The sequence below is a fragment of the Pseudorca crassidens genome, chromosome 18 (assembly GCF_039906515.1).
Source record: "Pseudorca crassidens isolate mPseCra1 chromosome 18, mPseCra1.hap1, whole genome shotgun sequence".
NCBI classification, from domain to species: Eukaryota; Metazoa; Chordata; class Mammalia; order Artiodactyla; family Delphinidae; genus Pseudorca; species Pseudorca crassidens.
The window spans coordinates 1,993,905-2,013,040 of record NC_090313.1 but is presented as its reverse complement, the minus strand read 5'-3'; the positions used below and the strand labels follow the sequence as shown (position 1 = coordinate 2,013,040).

Here is a 19,136-nt window from a genome sequence, read left to right as displayed (position 1 = left end):
CAAGCTAAGCCTCTGCTGTCGTGTGTAGACAAGTCAGAGCTTCTGCTGACGTGCTTCCTCCCAGGGACGTAACTAAGGCTTCGGTGACACGCTCACTGCCCAGGAAGTCTGATCGCTTTCTCACTGCAGCTTCATTCATCTTTATAAGCAATTTCACATTCAACCCAGCTAGAAGCTACTTCTAACACCGAACATCTTTGAAAAGCAAACACTATCTAGAGTTGAAAGCCACTACCCAACACAGAGAAGGTGACCACGTGCTCCCAGGCACACTGACTGCCTCGCCCACGGCAGAGCAGCTTTCAGACACGTGCGTGATACCTGTGAGTGAAGTTTCCTGTGGAGTTCTGAAAATAATGCAGCATCTGCTTCTCTTCTCTGTCGGGTAACTGGAAAGTCAGAAAATGAGCATGTTAATGACACACACCAAAGTTTACTCTTATGATACTATTTCACCATTCACAGTAATGGATAACTCTGACGTCTGCAACGAATCTTGAGCTTAAGAATCAAAATAACCAGGCAACGTCACTTCAACTCCATAAATTTCGTCAGGTCACTGGATCTGAGATTTGTAAAATATGGACAAAATTAGGCTGGAATCAAAGAGTTTATGTGAAAATTAGCTAAAGTAACAGAAATGATGGGATTTTTTTAGATCCTATCTATAAATAGTAACACGCCGCCCAGTGAGGCAAAGTACCACGAGTTCAGCTAGTTAATAAAGGCCACCTGGAGGGAGGGATGGGAAGTGAAAACATCTCTGGGATCCTAACTGCAAAAGGCAATAACAGAGAAGTACCCCATTCATGACAGTGTGACTTAAAACCACACCTTCTAAGCTTTTTTGTTAATATATACGCAATGCTTCATCTTGCTTTGGTGTAAGATATAATAGTCAGTTACTGTTTCAAAATCGAAATTGAAACAGCCAAGGGGCTAATCTTCACCCAGGAATTCGTTCCATGCCTGCGTGTCCCCAGGGCTCACGGCCACAGCACATTCTCTAGAAGCCAAGGGAACCAACGAGAAGCTCACTCGCCGCTCGGCTCCATGAAGGAGGACGTGGGCCTGGGAAGAGACGCTCACCCACATCCAGCACGCTGCACGCACCGCCTGTGCACAGATGCCTCTCCGAGGAATCCCGCTACAGCCGAGAGAGAAGCACCGCCCTCAGAAGCTGGCTCACGGGAATCCACGTCTATTCACCCCAGCGTAGCAGGACTGCTTTCTTACAATCTCATCAGCCAAGCTCACTTAGTTTAAATGCTCGAATTCTCCTCTAGAAAGACAATGACCGACTTGACAGCCAGTACCTTTTCACATTCATCACCTAGGAAAGGGTCCCCGCATCATGTACTGACCGTATGGCCCAGCATGTCTCGCATGGACATGCCAGAGGTCGCTTCACCCTGATCAAGCGGCACCTCCAAGTCTCCCTGTGCAGAACGGCAGCGCCCTCTTTAAAATGCACTATTACAAAACGCATTCAACAGAATGAATGCAGCTAAAAATTCAATATAATTTACTTTTACATGTTATTTCTACAGAATGGGACTAATGCTAACTCAGATATAAAAGTCACAGGACAATAAAATATAGTAAGTGATATTAATAAAAATGAACACAGAATATTCACCCCAAAAATGATATTTTATCTAATGGACTGCTAAATAAAGCAAAACAAGCCTGGAGTTACCATGTACCTCACTTACCAATGTGAAAAATGAAGACACCGACAGGTGTGAAATTTTGTCACACACGAGTTTTGCGATTTGTGCCAATATAAGACATACCAGCATTTTATAGAAAATTTTATAGAAAATGGCAAGTTAGCATTTCTGTGCTATTCTAGACGGCAGAACTACCATAACTCAGCTAATCTAATTCACCAAAAACAATCACCAAATTTCAAAAATATTAAAATGCAAAAACTAAGTCTAAGAATGAATGAAAGATGACAGACCACTGGTGACCACTCCATGCACCACCACTGACACCTCAACCACAGCTGGGCCACGTCAGGGATGGGGACTCGGGCTGGAGGCCCAGGGGCAGCCGCGGACACCAGGTGATAATGGGCAGAAGAGACGCACCGCGTCTACACAGCAAGCCTCATTTCAAGGGTACAGAGACAACACAGAACAACAAACTGCACACGGTTACAGCTTTCTTCTTAAAAAAGGACCCTTCAGGACCCACCCAACAACGTGGCTGCCAGTCCTGTAACTGAGGACAAACTATCTTCAGCTACTCCAAGGATGTGCAGTGCTCTCACCAGCGGGCCTGGATCTGTACCTCCATAAAGGGCATGGTCTGTTAAATGCAGTACCCAATAGTTGGGGTTCCCACTAATAATCTAAAACGTAACAATCATCAGGGATCAAGAAGCGAGTACAATGTTCTCAGGCTCAGTTTTACAGACAAGAAAGGAAAATAGTCTCTACAGTATGCTAAATAGTCCGTCCCCCCCACCTTACACAGTACCTACATGCCAGGTCACCCCAAGATCTGAATCATCCCAGCCCTGCACTGCTCACCGAGCCTCCCCCAGACCAAGCCGCTCACACGCCAGGGCCTCAACCCTACCCCCGGCTGCCACACCACCCAGCTCAGGTACCCAGCTCTGAAACAGGACATCCACCCAGAACCCTGGCCAAACAGTTAATAATTCAACAGCTGAGGCAGGAAACGGTGCCGTGAGGAGCTACCTCCGAGAAGGTGGCATTAACACTTGGGACAGCACGTTTCACCTGGGCGGCTTGAAAGCCGGGCCTGCAGGGAGAACGCACCTGCTTTCTTAGGTGCCAGGCTGCTGCTTAGGTGGCTGGGGCCAGGCTCTTGAGTCTGGAGAACTGTGAGGAAAGGGGACCCAGCCCCTGGGGAAGAACAGGGGACAGGGGCGGCTCTCACAGGTGGGCCCTGGTGCTCAGAGCCCCTCCCTCAGATACTGCTGGGACGCACAGTCGGGGGCTAATACGTGGAAAGCTTCCTTTTCTAAGGTGACAAACACTGTGTATGAAAGCTTTCAGGACCATCTCAGAATTAAAACATCCAACAGTAAGCTCTGAAGGACTGCGAGTTACTCCCTGCGTTGCTCTAACGGCCAAGATAAGACCCTCTGTTATCTGGCCAAAGGGTGCAAAGAGTAAATACTTATCTTATCACAAGATAAGCAGCAAGTTATATGAAGTGCTTTTATCTTTCTCACATTCTTAACCCAGGTTATGTTGTTATAATAGTATTTAAAACAACCCCCTTCCACTATGTTCTTGTCCTTATTTTTAATATATATTTTTATATATTTGTAATAGTACCTATAATTAAAATGTGCTTGGGAACTACATATATACATACAAAGAAATACATATATATATAAAGAGATACACAAGTATATATCTCTGTGTGTGTGAGTGTGTGTGTGTATAAACTTAAGCTTTGACAAGTTTAAGAATGCAACACACGATAACACTTAAGAAGAATACGTACGTTCTTTCTTGATTTTTTCAGCTACTAGAAATTCATCTCTTTCAACAGTTGGGGCAAAGTTGCTGCCAATAACTCGCACGGCATACTGGAACTGCTGGGCCACGTCGGCTGAAAGGCAAATAAAAGGATGCAAGTTACCACCATCACGTTACGTTGTGATCCCCTGAAGCTCCAGTTCAACACAGCGCACTGGGCATGTGCATGTACCGTCCACCTTCCCCAGGGCTTAACTGAGAGGACGTAAGAGCCACAGAGAGGCAGAATGAATGACTAAATGAGCAGAATGACAGTTTTACAGACAAAGTGAGGGAGACAGCAACACAAAGTCTGACAACTCCTAGGAGACAGAAAACAGACTGGACTGATAAACATAAAAAAAGGAGCAGGAAAAGCGCCAGCCCAAACCATGGCACCTGCTCAGCAGAGCCTACGAGGAGCCAGGGCTCACGTGCACACACACACCAGGACTGGCCGCGAGCAACCAAAACGGGCAATAACGTATGAACCATGTGTGCACTTCCAGGTAAAGAGGGTGGCTTAAACACAGACACGTGCCTCCACGCCCTTCAAAAACCCCATGAAACTGAGAAAGGGGGATCTTGTTTTTTCTAAGGCATAAACCTACAAGAGCAAAGAAAACAAGGCAGATCAGTAAACCCTGCTGACTCGACTTCTAAAAGTGGATCCCACTATGATCACTCCATAGCCACTAGCCCATCTCAACAAGTCTCCTGAGTAGCTGGTGACCTACTCCTCCTTTTGCCCCTGGAGTGAATTACCCACACGCAGTCAGGCTGATCCCGAGGAAGGCTACAACACTGGGCCCCTTGCCACCTGCCACCTCTCCTGGCCCAGCTCACGACACACCAGCCATGCTCTGCGGTCCTGCCCTTCCTTGAGGACGCCTCACTCACGTCCAGCTGAGAACCCTGACACACCCTCCCCCACCTAGCTCCTCAGACCGCCTTCCCACCTCCAGCACACGTACACACGCACACACGCACACATGTACACACACACACGCACGTGCGGAGTCTTCCTTAAACACCACTGCACCACAACACAGAAGGTGAGTGTATACATGGGGGAAAGGAGCAAACAGAAGTAACTCACACTGTTTCTGTGGAGTCACAGGATTAGAGGGGAGACCTTCTTCCTCACGTTTTCCCACTTTAAAAATTTTCTACACCAAGTATACATTAATTTTATAAATATTAAGTGTCACTGAACATCACTTATTTAAAAGGAGTGTTTGTATAACTATTTTAGTTAAAAATTATTTTTAGATTACCATGATCCTGAGTTCTACAAACAACAGTTCATTAACAACATACTTGAGGACATTACAGAAAAATCCCCACTCTGAAAGTTTCATAAACTTTTGAATTTTCTCCCACCCAAAATTCAAACCTCCTCAGTACCAGACACCCTCCTCTTCCTTGTCTTCACATCTTCTCCACGCCTCTGTACGTCTACCACATCCCTCCCGCCTCTGCAGCCACACTGCAGTTTCCCTATCTGCCTGCCAGCCAAGTTTCCAGTCTATCTTTCTTGTTGATGATAGAGTATTTGAAAAACCCATCCGCTATTTCTTAAACCGAATCCACCTATCTTGTGCTTCAAAGGTGGACGCACAGAATCCAGACCGTGAAGGAAGTCAGCAGAGGCAGTTATTCTCTCTTTAATAGTGACTATCATCAAAGATTACAATGCAAAGTGTCAAACAATGCCAACCACAAATTTCTCCTTTAACACCCCCAAAACAGCATTCAATTTTTAAAGTATACGTAAACTCAATCAGTAGTTCAATGAATAATTGCAAAGCACCTACTACGTGCCAAACAGTACAGGCCCTAAGAATAGAATAGACAAGAAATAGTGGCTAACAAGGCAGCCTTTGTGAGAATACAAAAGAATGAGGCCAATAATACACAAGGTAATCAGACTGTGACAAGAGCTACTAAGAAATAGGACATTACGACGGCAAATAACAGGGAAGACTTCGTGACACAGGCTGGCTACGCAAGGCCCCTCCGAGGAAGCGACCTTTAAGACAGGCAGGAGCCTGCCAGGTGAAAAGCCAGAGACCCAGGTGGAAAGGACACAGTAGTGGGATTCAGGGCTACTCAGGACACTGTTCCTCAAGGAGGCCAATGACTGGATTCTAAAATCCAAATCATCAAAGCCAAACGCACTCCATCAAGAGTCCCAGACAAGGAGGCCCACACAGCAGCTCTGTGATGACCTGGCTTAACCCAAGACTAAAAATAGGAGTATTCAAATTTTGGACCACAGAGTACCTGAGCACTCTCGCCTCCAATCTGCTCTGGGTATGTGCCAGGGGTGGGCGGTTTTCAGGAGCGGGGAAGGGGAGGTACACCCCCCGCCAAGCCTCCCACGGCATTTCTGTGAGAAGCAATGGCACCAGTGAATTCAACTATATGCTGCCTGACGAGTGCCAGAGAGCCGCTGCAGTGCTGCTGACACACACACTTCCAGCCAAGCAGGTGAGAGGCCACCCCACAGGCAGGGCCACGGCTTTCCCGCCTCTACTCAGCGGCAGGAGCAGGAATGAGTGAGTTCAAGACAAGACGCTCCAGGATCAGAGGCCTGGGCTCCCGGCGTGGCCCTGCCCGCCGCAGCCGGAGGACAGAGGGCCGGTACTTCACCTCTCCAGGTCTCAGGGACCTCGGCTCTAAAACGAGGCCACTAGGAACCACTGCCACCTCCCAGAGGGCGCGCAGAGCATCTGGCACACAGCAAGGACTCAACAAACGTTAGCTATCTTTCTTATTATTAACCTGAAAATGTCATTTAAATGTACATTTTGTCTAGCACAGCCATCAAAACTACAACTCAACACAGCACCCTTAGTTTTTAACTTTAAGCAAGATAATGGGGTCTTCATCCTGTAGGTTACAGACAGGCAACAAAATCAGCCTTCAATAGAAATGACCCTCTGGCTGCAGGGTGGGAGAGAAACTGGGAGGAGGTGCAAAGCCAGGGCCGCGACACCGTGGGACCACAGGATCTCAATCCGACACGCAAAGGCCCAGAGAGCACGCAGGTGTGGGCCCAGGAGGTTTCAGATGGAAGACAGCTGCCTCTGCATCCTGAAAGGGTTATTATCCACACGTTCAGGTAAAAGACAACCACTGAACTTCAAGGTGCACAAAAATAAGCGAGTCCCCAGGAATTACAAAAACTCTACAGTCGTGTGCTTCCCAGAGATTCAGAAAGTGACGGAGGACAAACTGTCCAAGTCGTAAGCTCCTGCCTTCCTGCACCTCTTCTACCTGTGGGCTTGTGCGCACGTGACATTGCTTTCGTAAAGGACAGGCCAACAGGTCAGTAACCTGAACCAGCAATCCCCACCCCAGACACAGGTCGGAATGACTGTGTTCCAGACGCCAAGCTCCAACAGACACCGCCAGGACCAGTATCTCTGGAGATGGGGCCCACAATATTAGTTGTGAATAAGTGCCACATTTAGAGAATTCAAAGTGAAAAGACGTAACACTGCATACAGTAAAGTCTTCCCCCTCCACTACTGTCTGGCCACCAGCTCCTCTCCCAAAAGCAGCCAGTGTTACCAGGTTCTCGTGAGATCACAGATGACTCTGATCACAGTGCTGGTTGAAAAGCAACGCTCTAAACAAAACCAAAATAAAAACCATTGCTCTAGCTTGTGGTTCTCAAACTTTTTGGTCTCAAGGCCCCTTTACACTTTTAAGATTGAGGACCCCTAAAAGTCTTTTATTTATGTGGGTTACATCAATCTATACTTACTGTATTAGAAACATAAACCATGATCATTTTTAAATACTAATTCATTTTAAAATAGCAATAATAAACCATTACGTACAATTTTCAAATGAAGCCTAAACCTTTAAAATTTCAATATACACATTAATAAACATTTAGAGTACATTTTAACATACACATAATAAGGGTTTTTTTCCCACATAATATGTTTTGGTGTATATTTAATACACATTGATTTTCCCAAGGTAAAGACTACACTTTGTTTGGAACTTCACCAAGAACTCTTCACAATTTTCAAAAATCATAAAACCCACAGCAACACCACTTGTGGTCCACAAACCAAGACGACATCCTTTCCCTGCCTGCACCATGGCTCACGCTGCCCTCACGTGGCCGTTCCCAGTCGGGGCCGTCGTCTGACCTCAGTATGTGGGCTACTGTAGTCCTACCTCAGCGTTTGTGCTAAAACACTTACCTAACAAAAACTCCTGTATTTCTTCTTAATCTCTAGTTTGAAAGAGGATTACAAAGTATGAAAAGGAATGTGGCCTCTGGCAGAGCTGAAACACTATAACATCAAGTACATTGTTTCCAAAGACAGAAATAATGACTATCCGAAGATATAATAATGAGTAAAATGTTCTCCAGGAGAGGCTCAAGGATGTGGAGAGAGAATTCTCCTCTCACTGACTGGCACTGTGTGTTTCAAACAAATTCACAAGTGTTATAAGCTGGAAAAGGGGGGAAATAATGGTTATACTAACTTCATAAAAGTGTCAAGCATCATTATAGCTAGGTGCTTTGCTTCTGAAGGTCCCTTGAAGCTAACTACAAATTAAAAAAAAAACTTTATGAAAAACTGATTCATATGAAATTCACATTAAAAGTAACAAGTGTCTATTACGCCTCAATTTCACAGTATTAAAAAAGCAATATTATAAAAGCATAAGGCCAACTGTTTGTAAGCTCACTAGAAAATGTAGTTAATCAAACGTTCTACTAAGTTAACAGATAAAATACCCACCAATGAAAAGAAAAATTTTTTTAAATCTCAAACACTGTAAAGGCAGCAATAACATTGCTCCCTTGTTCACTAAGGAAGAATAAATTAAAACAGACCAAGGCAAGCTATTAAAGACATATATCCTTCAGTAAGGAGTAGCATAATTTGGAATTGCGAAAACAACTGTCTGGCAATCCTAGCTGCCCAGGACAGAATAAAGAGAGCATTGTTTTAGTGGGCTTTACGATATATTCTACTCTGAGAGGACCCCTCAGGATCTCACAGACAGCTTATTTACTTTTTTTTCCTTCCAGTTTTATTGAGATATGACTGACATGCATCACCGTATAAGTTTAAGGTGTACGGGAGCCAATTTACTCTTAATTTAGACACAATTCTACACGGTGCAGAACTTTCTGAAAAGTTTTTCAACCTCCTGGAATGGGTGAAACTAAGTCAATCAAAAGGAGCCTCAAGTGTTAAAAAAAAAATTTGAGAAACATGATGACACCTAGCAATGAATGAATGGTCTTCAAAGTCTAGTTGTGACAATGGAAACGGATGAATGTGTGGTTTATCCCCAGAGGAAAACTGAGGGCCCACGGGTGTAACGCAAACCCTGACTTTAACATGAGTGAATCATGACCAACATCAGTTCCCTGGTGTCTCCTATGATCAGGAACATCTAATCAGAAAGGCAACTCAGACACACACAGAAGAGCTGGAGATAAAACCAGAAAACAGCCAGGCCCCGCCCTCCTCAAGACCTTGGCACAGGTGTTCCAGGGCCCCTCCCTCTCTCCACCCAGGTCTCTGTTTAGGTATCCTCAGCTTTCCCTCAATATACCTTTACCCTGGGCTTCCCTGGTGGCACAGTGGTTAAGAATCCGCCTGCCAATGCAGGGGACACGGGTTTGATCCCTGGTCCAGGAAGATCCCACATGCCATGGATCAACTAAGCCCATGCGCCACAACTACTAAGCCTGTGTTCTAGAGCCCATGAGCCACAACTACTGAGCCCACTGAAGCCCGTGAGCCACAACTACTGAGCTTGCACTCTAGAGCCCGTGAGCCACAACTACTGAGCCTGCGTGCTGCAACTACTGAAGCCCATGTGCCACAACTACTGAAGCCCGTGCTCTGCAACAAGAGAAGCCACTGCAATGAGAAGCACGTGCACCGTAACAAAGAGTAGCCCCGCTTGCAGGAATGAAGACCCAACGCAGCCAAAAATAAATTAATTTTTAAAAAAAGATTAAATCTAGTCTAATAACTTGTAAATTAAAAAAAAATCCCTTTACCCTACTTTATTTTTCATCACAGCACCACTAAACAACATTATAAGTTTACTGATTACTAAGTTTACTAAGGAACGTTTCTTCCACTCTAACGATGAGAGAAAACCTTCTTGTTTTTAATTTTTATTTATTTAACTTTTTGGCTGCGCCACATGGTATGTGGGATCTTAGTTTCCCCGACCAGGGATCAAACCTGCGCCCCTGCATTGGAAGCATGAGTCTTAACCACTGCACCGCCAGGGAAGCCCCTAAGTTTACTGATTTTATCACATATCCTCCACTAGAATGTAGGATCTATGAGAGGAATTACCTGTCTCTCTACCTCTGCATCACCAGCGCCTAGCACAGTGCCTGGAGGTGGGGGGAGCCCAAAGATTTCTTAGATGAACAAAGAGAAAGAGTGAAACTTCAAAAACTGGAGCAAGAACCGTGTAAAGTCAGTGTCATTTAGCAGACTGACCAAATAAAATTCATCTTTTTGCTCCTAAGACCATCAAATAAATTATGTACGCTAATCATGAAAGGTCAAAATGTAGTCTCCATTCTTTAATTTTGTTTTAAGTCTCCCTGCAAAAACTGCACACTTTCTTTCCCACATTATGGTGCTCAAGGAGTAAGTAACCCAGTTGCTTCAATTACCCAAAAGATCCCTTCGTAGTGCATCCCCTCTTCCCCCCTCCCTCCCGCCAAAACAAACATCGAGAGACGACAAACTGTGCCGTGTTCTACGGTTCCAGAACTACACAATGGCTTGACCTACTGCACGGGACTGGTCTGGTAGCAGGACTCGCCATGTGAACCCTGCAGAAATGGTTTTACATCAAAAGCAACCAACCCTCAGCCCTTCGTCGAAGGAAAACGTGGCAGGTAACCGTCATAGGCACCTCTGCATGATCCTCAAATCCGCTCCTTTGCTAACGTTAAGGGGAAACTGTGTGGCTCCACCACCCGGACCCCCTCCGCGGCGTCGCCCCCGCGCAGTCACGGGCGTGTGACCCGGGCCAGCCCGCCGCACTCTCCATCCGGATAAGCACGGGAGCGCCCGCCGGGCCTTGCGGCCGGAGGAGGCGGACGCGCGGCGGCTGACCGTCCTCCGGGCTGCACCCCAGCACCGCGCCGGGCAGCGGTGACTCAGCCGCCCCGGGACCGGCCTCCTTCCCCCGCCCAGGGGGCTGCAGCGCCCGCAGGCCCGCCAGCCCCGACCCCGCCAGCCCCGGGGACGCCTCCCAGCCGCCCGGCCAGCCCCGCTACCTTCACTCCTGCCCAGGATCCGGCAGCACAGGTTCTGCAGCAGGACGTTCGGCGACTTCTGGTCCGGGGTCGCCATCCTAGCCCGGGGCTGCCCGCGAGGGCCCCGCGAAGCCCCGGCGCTCGCCCACCCCGCCCCGAGCCTGGCGTGCTCCGGAGGCCCGGCCGCCCGCGTCCGCCCCGCGTCACGCGGGCTCCCGGGTCCCCCACAGGCTAAGGGCTCGCGGACAGCGCCGGCAAGAAGGGCGCCATTTTGACGGAACCCGCCGAAACGCGGGCCCCTCCCACAATGCCCCGCTTCTTCCGGGCGCTCGGGGCCGCAGGTGCGCCTGCCTAAGGGTTCCTCCCGACGACTGCGGCCCAGCCAGGAAACTTCCGGAACCAGGCGCCCCAGCCGCTGGTGCTCGGGGTGCTCAGACCCACAAACGTCCCCAGGTGTCCTCGAGGGTCAGGACGGCACCGACCCCCAGACGTCCTCAGCAGAGGTTCAGGACGGCCCCTGACCTGCTGTAAGAGTGGAGGGTGCCCTGCAGCGCTTTCACAGTCCATAATTTTTTTTAAAGGATCATTGGTTCTACTTACACTTTGGGTGGAGAAGTCTGTTTATAGAAGTACAAGGGTTTTATGATTTTCGACACGTGGCTGACCATCGACACCGGCCACATTGTCCAGCTTTTCATAAGAGTGCTGTTTGGCACCTCCCCACCCCCAGCCCCAGGTAACTAGTCAGTCAGACAAGAGCGAGAGAAGGGGGCAGGCTCGACCACCAAAATGTGTTACATGGTCACGTGTGGCTACCTGGGGAAAGGGGCTGGCTGATGGCAAGACTTGGGGAAATTAAGCAGCTGCTGCGGTTAGGGGTAATGATGGCTACAGAGAGCACAGGGTGGACTGTGCTGGGGTACATGCGGAAACCTAGGGTCCTTGCATTTCTAGCTAGAGGCTCAGGCATAGGCAGAACCAGAGGGCGTCTATAACAGCCCTAAAAGAAATCTCTTATTCTTGTACCTGCCAAGTCATCAGAACTGAGGACCAGACTCCAGTTATGATGCAAGTTCAACACACAGTCCTTCCAAGTCTCTCCTGTTAAGGGTGGATGGTTAATTGAGAAGAAGTGGACCCTGAGGTTTGAGATGGAGACGTTTGGGTAAAACGTGAAAACCCAGGTCACCTGAACCTTCTTAAACACAGCAGGAAACCCCTCCTCGTGTGTGTGTGTGTGTGTGTGTGTGTGTGTGTGTGTGTGTGCAGAGTCTGGCCTTTTCTCCATTTTCTGAAGAATCAGGTTGGCTCTTCTCAGCAGCAAGTGAAGCAGAATTCCAAAGGACTCAAGTCATCCTAAAGAAGGAGTGAAAGAGTGGACAGAGAAACAAAAAATCAAAGAGGACAACAGAAAACAAACTTTTGAAACAGTGTGCCTAAATCCAACCACTCTAATGATGGCAACAAGTGTTAACGGATGAAACGCTCCATTAAAAGGCCAAGAGTGCCAGAATGAGTGAAGGAAAAAAGCAGGACCTAATTACAGGTTAAGACATATTTTAATATAAAAAGTTGGTAGACAGTAAATGGGTGGAGAAAAGATATACCAAGAAAACAGTGAGGATAGCAAGGCTGGAGTGGCCACATTAACATCAGGTGAAATAGACTCGGAGACGGGGAGTGTCCAGAGACAGAGAAGGACATCTCGTGCTGATAAAAGGGTCAGTTCCTTAGGAAGACACAACTGTAAATGCGCGTGTGCCTGATGACAGACCCTCAAAATACATGAAGCCAGAGGGACTTCAGAGATGATGGGTGAGGATGCAAGCAACTCCTTTTCACCAAAAAAAAAGCAGAAAACTGGACCAATTTGCCAAGATGAACCAAGCCAGGGCACTGGAAATCAACCAAAGATAGACCACAAATTGGAAAGCATTCAGTCTTGAAAAAATGATGGAGCTTCTAGGGAGAAAAATGTGCATCTGTGGTCTTCTTGCCAGGACTGCTCCAGTCCCCAACACACAGCTTGACCCAGGAGAGCCCTGGTACTCCCAGTGCACGGTGGCTGCCTGACCATCAGCTTTGGTCCCAGAAGGGGTGGGCTCAATTTGGGGCAGGAGGTGAAAAGCCATGGCTCACCAGCTAAAGGGGGCTTGGTAGGAAACGAACAGGGTGACACTCCAGCTACAGTAGCCCAAGGTTGGGGGCCTACTTGGTACAAGTGGCAGCCCCGCCAGGATTTTAATGCCGAGTGTGACTTTTGTCACCTTGACTAGCCATGGTGCCCAGATGTGTGGTCAAACATTGTTCTAGGTGTCTCTGCGAGTGTGTTTTGGGATGAGAGTAACATGTAAATGGTAGACTTTGAGTTAAAGCAGATTGCCCTCCGTAGCGTGGGTGGGCCTCACCCAATCAGTTGAAGGCCTGAATAGAACGAAAGACTGACCTTCCCCAAGGATGAGGGAGCTCTGCCAGCAGGCGGCCTTCAGACTCGAGGTGCAGCATCAGCTATTCCCTGGGTCTCCAGCTGACAGCTCACCCTGCAGATTGTGGAACTGCCATTCCCACACTCATGTGAGCCAATCCCTTAAAAGAACTCAATCTCTTTCCCTCACTCTAGATAGATGATAGTGTAGAATATAAAACAATAAAAAATTTTCATCCACTTAAAGAAAAAAAGAAATAAAAATGAACATAGAACAGGAGGGACAAGAGAAAACCTATTAAGATGGTATGTTGAAACCAAAGTAGCTCACAAATTACATTAAATATAAACGCACTAAGTCCACAGAGGTGAAGAACAATTCTACTCACATCCCATCGAGGCTGCAGTCTATTGACTGGATGTCTCACTGCTGGTGTGGACCTTGGTCAGCTGCCCTCCAGTGGTGTTAGTACAGTTACTCCTTTTCTCTTTCCTTTCTTGCTCTTTGGAAGAATGTCACTGTGCAGCCCACACCTAGGGAGTGGGTAGTTATGGTCCCCTTCCCTAAGTGTGGGGTACCTACACAGATTTATGTAAAATTTTTCTGCATGGAGATTTGTTTATTCTCCCCCATTTGCTTGTTTTTCAACAATTTACTTATATCAGTATGCATTTGTGGGTATTTATTTTTATACTTTGGGTCATAATCCAATAATGCATCACTTATTTTCTTGCTCAAATTGTTCCAGCCTTGGCTCTTGGGAGCTGTTTCAGCTGGCTCCTTGGACACTCCCTCATGGCCATGAGTTCTTTAAAAATAGTGAATAGACTTAATGGGTTTTAGTATCTTTTTTTTTTTTTTTTTTTTTTTTTTTTTGGCTGCACTGGGTCTTTGTTGCTGCGTGTGGGCTTTCTCTAGTTGCACTGAGCGGGGACTACTCTTTGCTGCAGTGTGTGGGCTTCTCACTGCAGTGGCTTCTCGTTGCGGAGCATGGGCTCTAGGCACACGGGCTCTAGAGTGCAGGCTCAGTAGTTGTGGTGCACGGGCTTAGCTGCTCCGCCGTAGGTGGGATCTTTCTGGACCAGGCCTCGAACCCGTATCCCCTGCACTGGCAGGCGGATTCCTAACCGCTGCGCCACCAGGGAAGCCCAGTATCATTTTAAACTTATAGAACGTTAAGTAAATAGTACAGAAAGGCTCATCGACCCATCCACCCCAAACACAGCTTCCCCTATTATTAACATTTTGCATGAGTGTGGTATATCTGCTACAATTAATGAACCAATATGGACATGATGTTATTAACTAAAGTCGGTAGTTTATGTTAGTCCAGTACTTCTGGGCGGTGGGTTATTGTGGTAAGACAGCGAATTCTGTGGTCAGGTGCCCCCGTCTCAACTTTTCTGTAAAACGGTGAGGCAGTCATGTGGGATACCACGGCAGAGAGTTTCCACATCTGGGTATTTGCATTCCCTCCTTCCCCGTGTGATCTGCTGCTCTGTCTCACTCCTCCTTGATATGGGCTACATTTAAAATTCTTTCATATTCTATCTCTTATGTCACATTTGATATCGTAGGAAAAAAACCATTCAAGTTGCCTCAATTGGAAGCTTTGTGATTAAGGACCTTCAGTACCCAACTCAGTGATTATAAAGACCGGTAATGATTGATTGACGAAAACTAGTGAACAGTCTTTCAAATTACAATGAATTTTTAAATTGATATTCACTTTTCTTTTTTGAGACCATAATAATTTACTGTTCTGACATCAGATCAACAGAAAGAAACTCCAATTAGACTTTGAAAACTCATATATTTCAGGAACATGTCATTTAACCCTAGTAAGTGGATGGATAAATTACTTTAGAAGTCAAGAAGTCTTTTGAGCCACTGTCCTTTCTGTTATCTTGTTTTGTGAGTATGTAGTGTTTCTTCTCATACTTTTAAAAAATTGTAATTAGTTTTCAAAGGCTGACATCTGACGCAGCTTTACTATAAATACCACCAGGACTGAGTATTACCTTTGCCCTTCTCCCCGGCTTAGGAAGCAGGAGCCCCTACGCCCCTCTTTTCTAGCATTGTTTTTGTCAGAGTTCTTTTATCTTATTTCTCAGGTCTATATTTACAGGTTTTGAAGTATATCACGTTTTTTAGTATGGTGTTCAACCGGCACGTTGCTTCTTTGATTTTAAAAGTATTTTAAATTAATTTTAAAAACACTATTTTAAAAGAATACAAATGACTTTTCATAATGGGGATGAAATATCCTTGTTTGGGTACAGAATTCTGTGGCTAGTATTTCCGTCCTGCCCTCATCTCTCCGCTCTGACCGTGGATTTACCAACTTTACCTTCCCAGTTTACTCACGATCTGGTTGAACGTTCTTATGCTGTTGTCTGGGGGTGGCTGGGAATAGGTGGATTCTCTTGGTAGAAGACTGAACAGAGTTTTGGAGACTCTTCAAGCCTAAGCAGAGCCATTGTGAGGAGGAAAGAAAGAGAAGGTGCACAGTGGGGCAGGCTGTCCGCGTAGCTGGTGGGTCGCGTCTGCAGTGCTCGGCGTGTGGTGCTGGCGTCGGATCTGTGGAAGATAGAACCTGCCTCCGGGACTAGGGACTGGACGCCCTTTTCGAGTCAGGTTAAAGGTGACAGCTGGCCTGCCTCCTGCGTGGGTCCCTCCGTGCCCTGTGCCTGCCCCTCACCACCCCAGGCACATGAGGTGGGCTGAGGGTTCCTCCCCTCCCGGGGCTGAGAAACCTGGGTTAAAGCCCTCGCCGGCCCAGGCTGGCCCTAGTACAGTGTTCGATTCCATGGCAGGATATACCCTGTGCCCCCAAAGTCTGTGAAGCTTCTGGGACCCAGACCGCCTTTGACCATTCATCACTCCCAGGCCCTCAGGGCCCATCCGCAGGGGCTGCGGGGGTCACGATGTCCACCAGGCCACCACGGCCACCTGGCCCAGCATTGCTAGGTTACAGAGCTGCCGCGATCTGCTCTTTGTGTGCAGTGTGGACTAGCCCATCTCTAATCATCACAAGCCCAGTCCGATTCTCCCCGTTACAACCTGAAGTTATCAATCCCTTGTCCAGGTTCACGGCCAGGGTCAGACCCATGATTCAAATCTGGGTCACAGGACCCCTAGACGGTGCGTTTCAGCCTCTCCTCCAGACACTCGTGATCACTGCTGAGCTGCTCTCCGGGGTCTTTCGGAGCTGCTCTCCGGGGTCTTCAGCCCTTCGGTGCTAAGGAATTTGAGGAACGCTGCAAGGAGAAATCTGATAACGCCTTTGAAAAAAGAAATTAATTAGTTTTCCAGATGATTAGAGCACTTCGTCCCCGTTTGCTTGAACAAATGCTTCGCCGAGTTAACAATGGGCAGACAGGGAGCCTCTTTGAGCCACCAACTCTTCAAGGAGCCGTCGTGGCCGCTGAGGTCTAACACTCTTGCTGCCGGGCTCGGGGCTTTGTGCTCAGGGATTGATTTGAAGCACGTGAATGACTGGACCGCTCGCTTATTTCTATAAATATCTATTCTGTGTTACCTTGGCAGCGACAGAATTCAGCTCATCTCTGCATCGTGGAAAAAGACATTTGCTGTTTGTCACGTTTTTATATTTGCTGTGCCTCAGACGACAATGGGATGGACCCATGATCCATCATGCACAGCCAGCGCTGTTTGTTCGTTTTACATAAAATTTGCTTGAGTATATTTTTAAAGACACAGCTGGAATATATCAACACGAGGCGAGTCTGTATAATATGAAGCACAGAATCAAAGCCAAGAAAATCCCCCATCTTGTGTCTTACACATTAACTCTTTTTTTTTACATCTTTATTGGAGTATAATTGCTTCACAATGGTGTGTTAGTTTCTGCTGTATAACAAAGTGAGTCAGCTATACGTACACATATATCCCCATATCTCCTCCCTCTTGCGTCTCCCTCCCACCCTCCCTATCCCTCCCCTCTAGGTGGTCACAAAGCAGCGGAGCTGATCTCCCTATGCTAACACATTAACTCTTCAATTTACACCAATTACACTCTCCCACAATCCCTCACTGCCATTCACATTCAGTGTGTAATGTAAATATAAAATTACCGTGTAGATATTCCCAAGGCGAGGTCTGCATTCTAAAGTCTCCCTGTGCACAACCTCAATTTACAGTTTAGGAGCAACAGACTTAACACAAATTGTACATCAACTATACTTCAATTAAAAAATTGATTAATTTTTTTTTAAAATGCAGCAGCCTTACTAAAGCAGAGGAACAACACCAAAACCAGAGGTGGGTGATCTGACGGCCCCGGTCCTCACGCGGGCGGATCGTGTAACTTCTTCTTACCTGCTTTCTGATCTGAAAAATAAAAGCGGCAGCATTTTATTAATTTCAGATTCTTGTTCAAAGAACGGAGTGGATCACACCCCGTACACGCTGGCCTTGCCTGACCGTGACACCTCAGGGTCCCCCATCAGCCTTCGCAGAAATTGCATCCCAAGAATGGCTGCAGTATCTTTGTAGCTTTCAAGGCTGTCTTTGTGTTATAAGGGGGTTGTTTCAGAATTTTCTCCCCCTAAAACCGGGTCTTTCTTCTTTGAGGGTGATTTTATTTAATTACTAATTCTCTATGTTTGGTAGCTTTGTTTTGCTTTGTTCTTAAACTCAGAAGCCGTTGAGAATTCAGTATAACAATCTTAAATGTTAATAACATCCACAAACGTATCGTGCTTAATTTTTTATCCTTGGTTTATAAAATGGGGTCAAAGGTAACAAGTACATGAAGGAAAGCAAAGAAAGGAGGAGAGGAAAGAGATCTTAAAAAATTATTTATTTATTTTTGGCTGCCTTGGGTCTTCGTTGCTGCACGCGGGCTTTCTCTAGTTGCGGCAAGCGGGGGCTACTCTTCGTTGCAGTGTGCAGGCTTCTCATGGTGGTGGCTTCTCTTGTTGCGGAGCACGGGCTCTAGGTGCGTGGGTTTCAGTAGTTGTGGCGCACGGGCTTAGCTGCTCTGAGGCATGTGGGATCTTCCTGGACCAGGGCTTGAACCCGTGTCCCCTGCGTTGGCAGGCAGACTCTTAACCACTGCGCCACCAAAGAGGCCCCAAGAGATTGACTTTGCTCACTTTATATCCAGAATTTTGTTATGCTGGCTCTGCTTCAAATCGACACTCCAACTCTCTTGTTTTAACTGTAACTGTAACTTAAACCGTCCACCTTCTCTATTCAGATCAGTTTCCTCCCTGGGATCTTAAGAGCAGATTTCCGGGCAAAGACGTCACTGCTTAAGCTCTATTTCCAGAATTCCCAAAAGCATTTTGGTGGTAAAGTGATAGGATTTCTTACTGTCCTGTGAGAAAGCAATCCAATCAATTTCAAATGCTTTGTTCTAATTTCCACCAGGTCTTATCAAGTTTTACCCCATTTTCCTTAGTGTCTTGGCATTATGGCCTCTTATTTTCAATTTATGCATTCATTCTATCTTACTAAGGTTTTCTTTTGGCATCTTTTAGTTGGGGAAATGGCCTTCATATATTAACTTACGAAATTGTTTTTATTTAATGGCAGTGTTATATATACACAATTATTTAAAAATAAACTTTTTTCTGCCCCCAAGATAACAAATGTACATGGGAAAAATTGAGAAGCGACAAAAATACCTAAAGGATAAAAATCAGGCAGAATTGCACCCATAGGGGCAGCCCCCATTAATTTTTTTCCCCATTAATGTTTTAGCATCTATACACCCAGTCTCCCTCTGTGTGTGTGCACGTCCATATACATGCAGTTGTACTACACGTACTATTTTGTGACCTCCAGTTTCACTCAGTATCACATCTTGTGTTTTTCTGCGTCATCAAATAGCCTACAGCCTGACCATTAATGACTCCATAATATCCCGTCACATGGATGTGTCACAGTTTATGTGAT

The 19,136-nt window shown here is 46.6% G+C and overlaps 1 protein-coding gene across 5 annotated transcripts in view; it reads right to left on the bottom strand.

Moving 5' to 3' along the window:
• The window catches only part of TUBGCP3 (tubulin gamma complex component 3), a 60,419-nt gene extending 49,344 nt beyond the window's left edge, over positions 1 to 11,075 (bottom strand). For 4 of the 5 annotated variants that reach the window (XM_067713643.1, XM_067713644.1, XM_067713646.1 and 1 more), the window contains exons 1-3: positions 10,807 to 11,075; positions 3,490 to 3,597; positions 322 to 389 (exon numbers count right to left, since the gene is read on the bottom strand). In XM_067713643.1, coding sequence (XP_067569744.1) covers positions 322 to 389; positions 3,490 to 3,597; positions 10,807 to 10,882 — 252 coding nt within the window. In that variant the 5' untranslated portion in view covers positions 10,883 to 11,075. Of the gene's footprint in view, positions 1 to 321; positions 390 to 3,489; positions 3,600 to 10,806 lie in introns of those variants that run through there. The other variant, XM_067713647.1, reaches the window with a different exon arrangement.
• Positions 11,076 to 19,136: the final 8,061 nt, after the last annotated feature.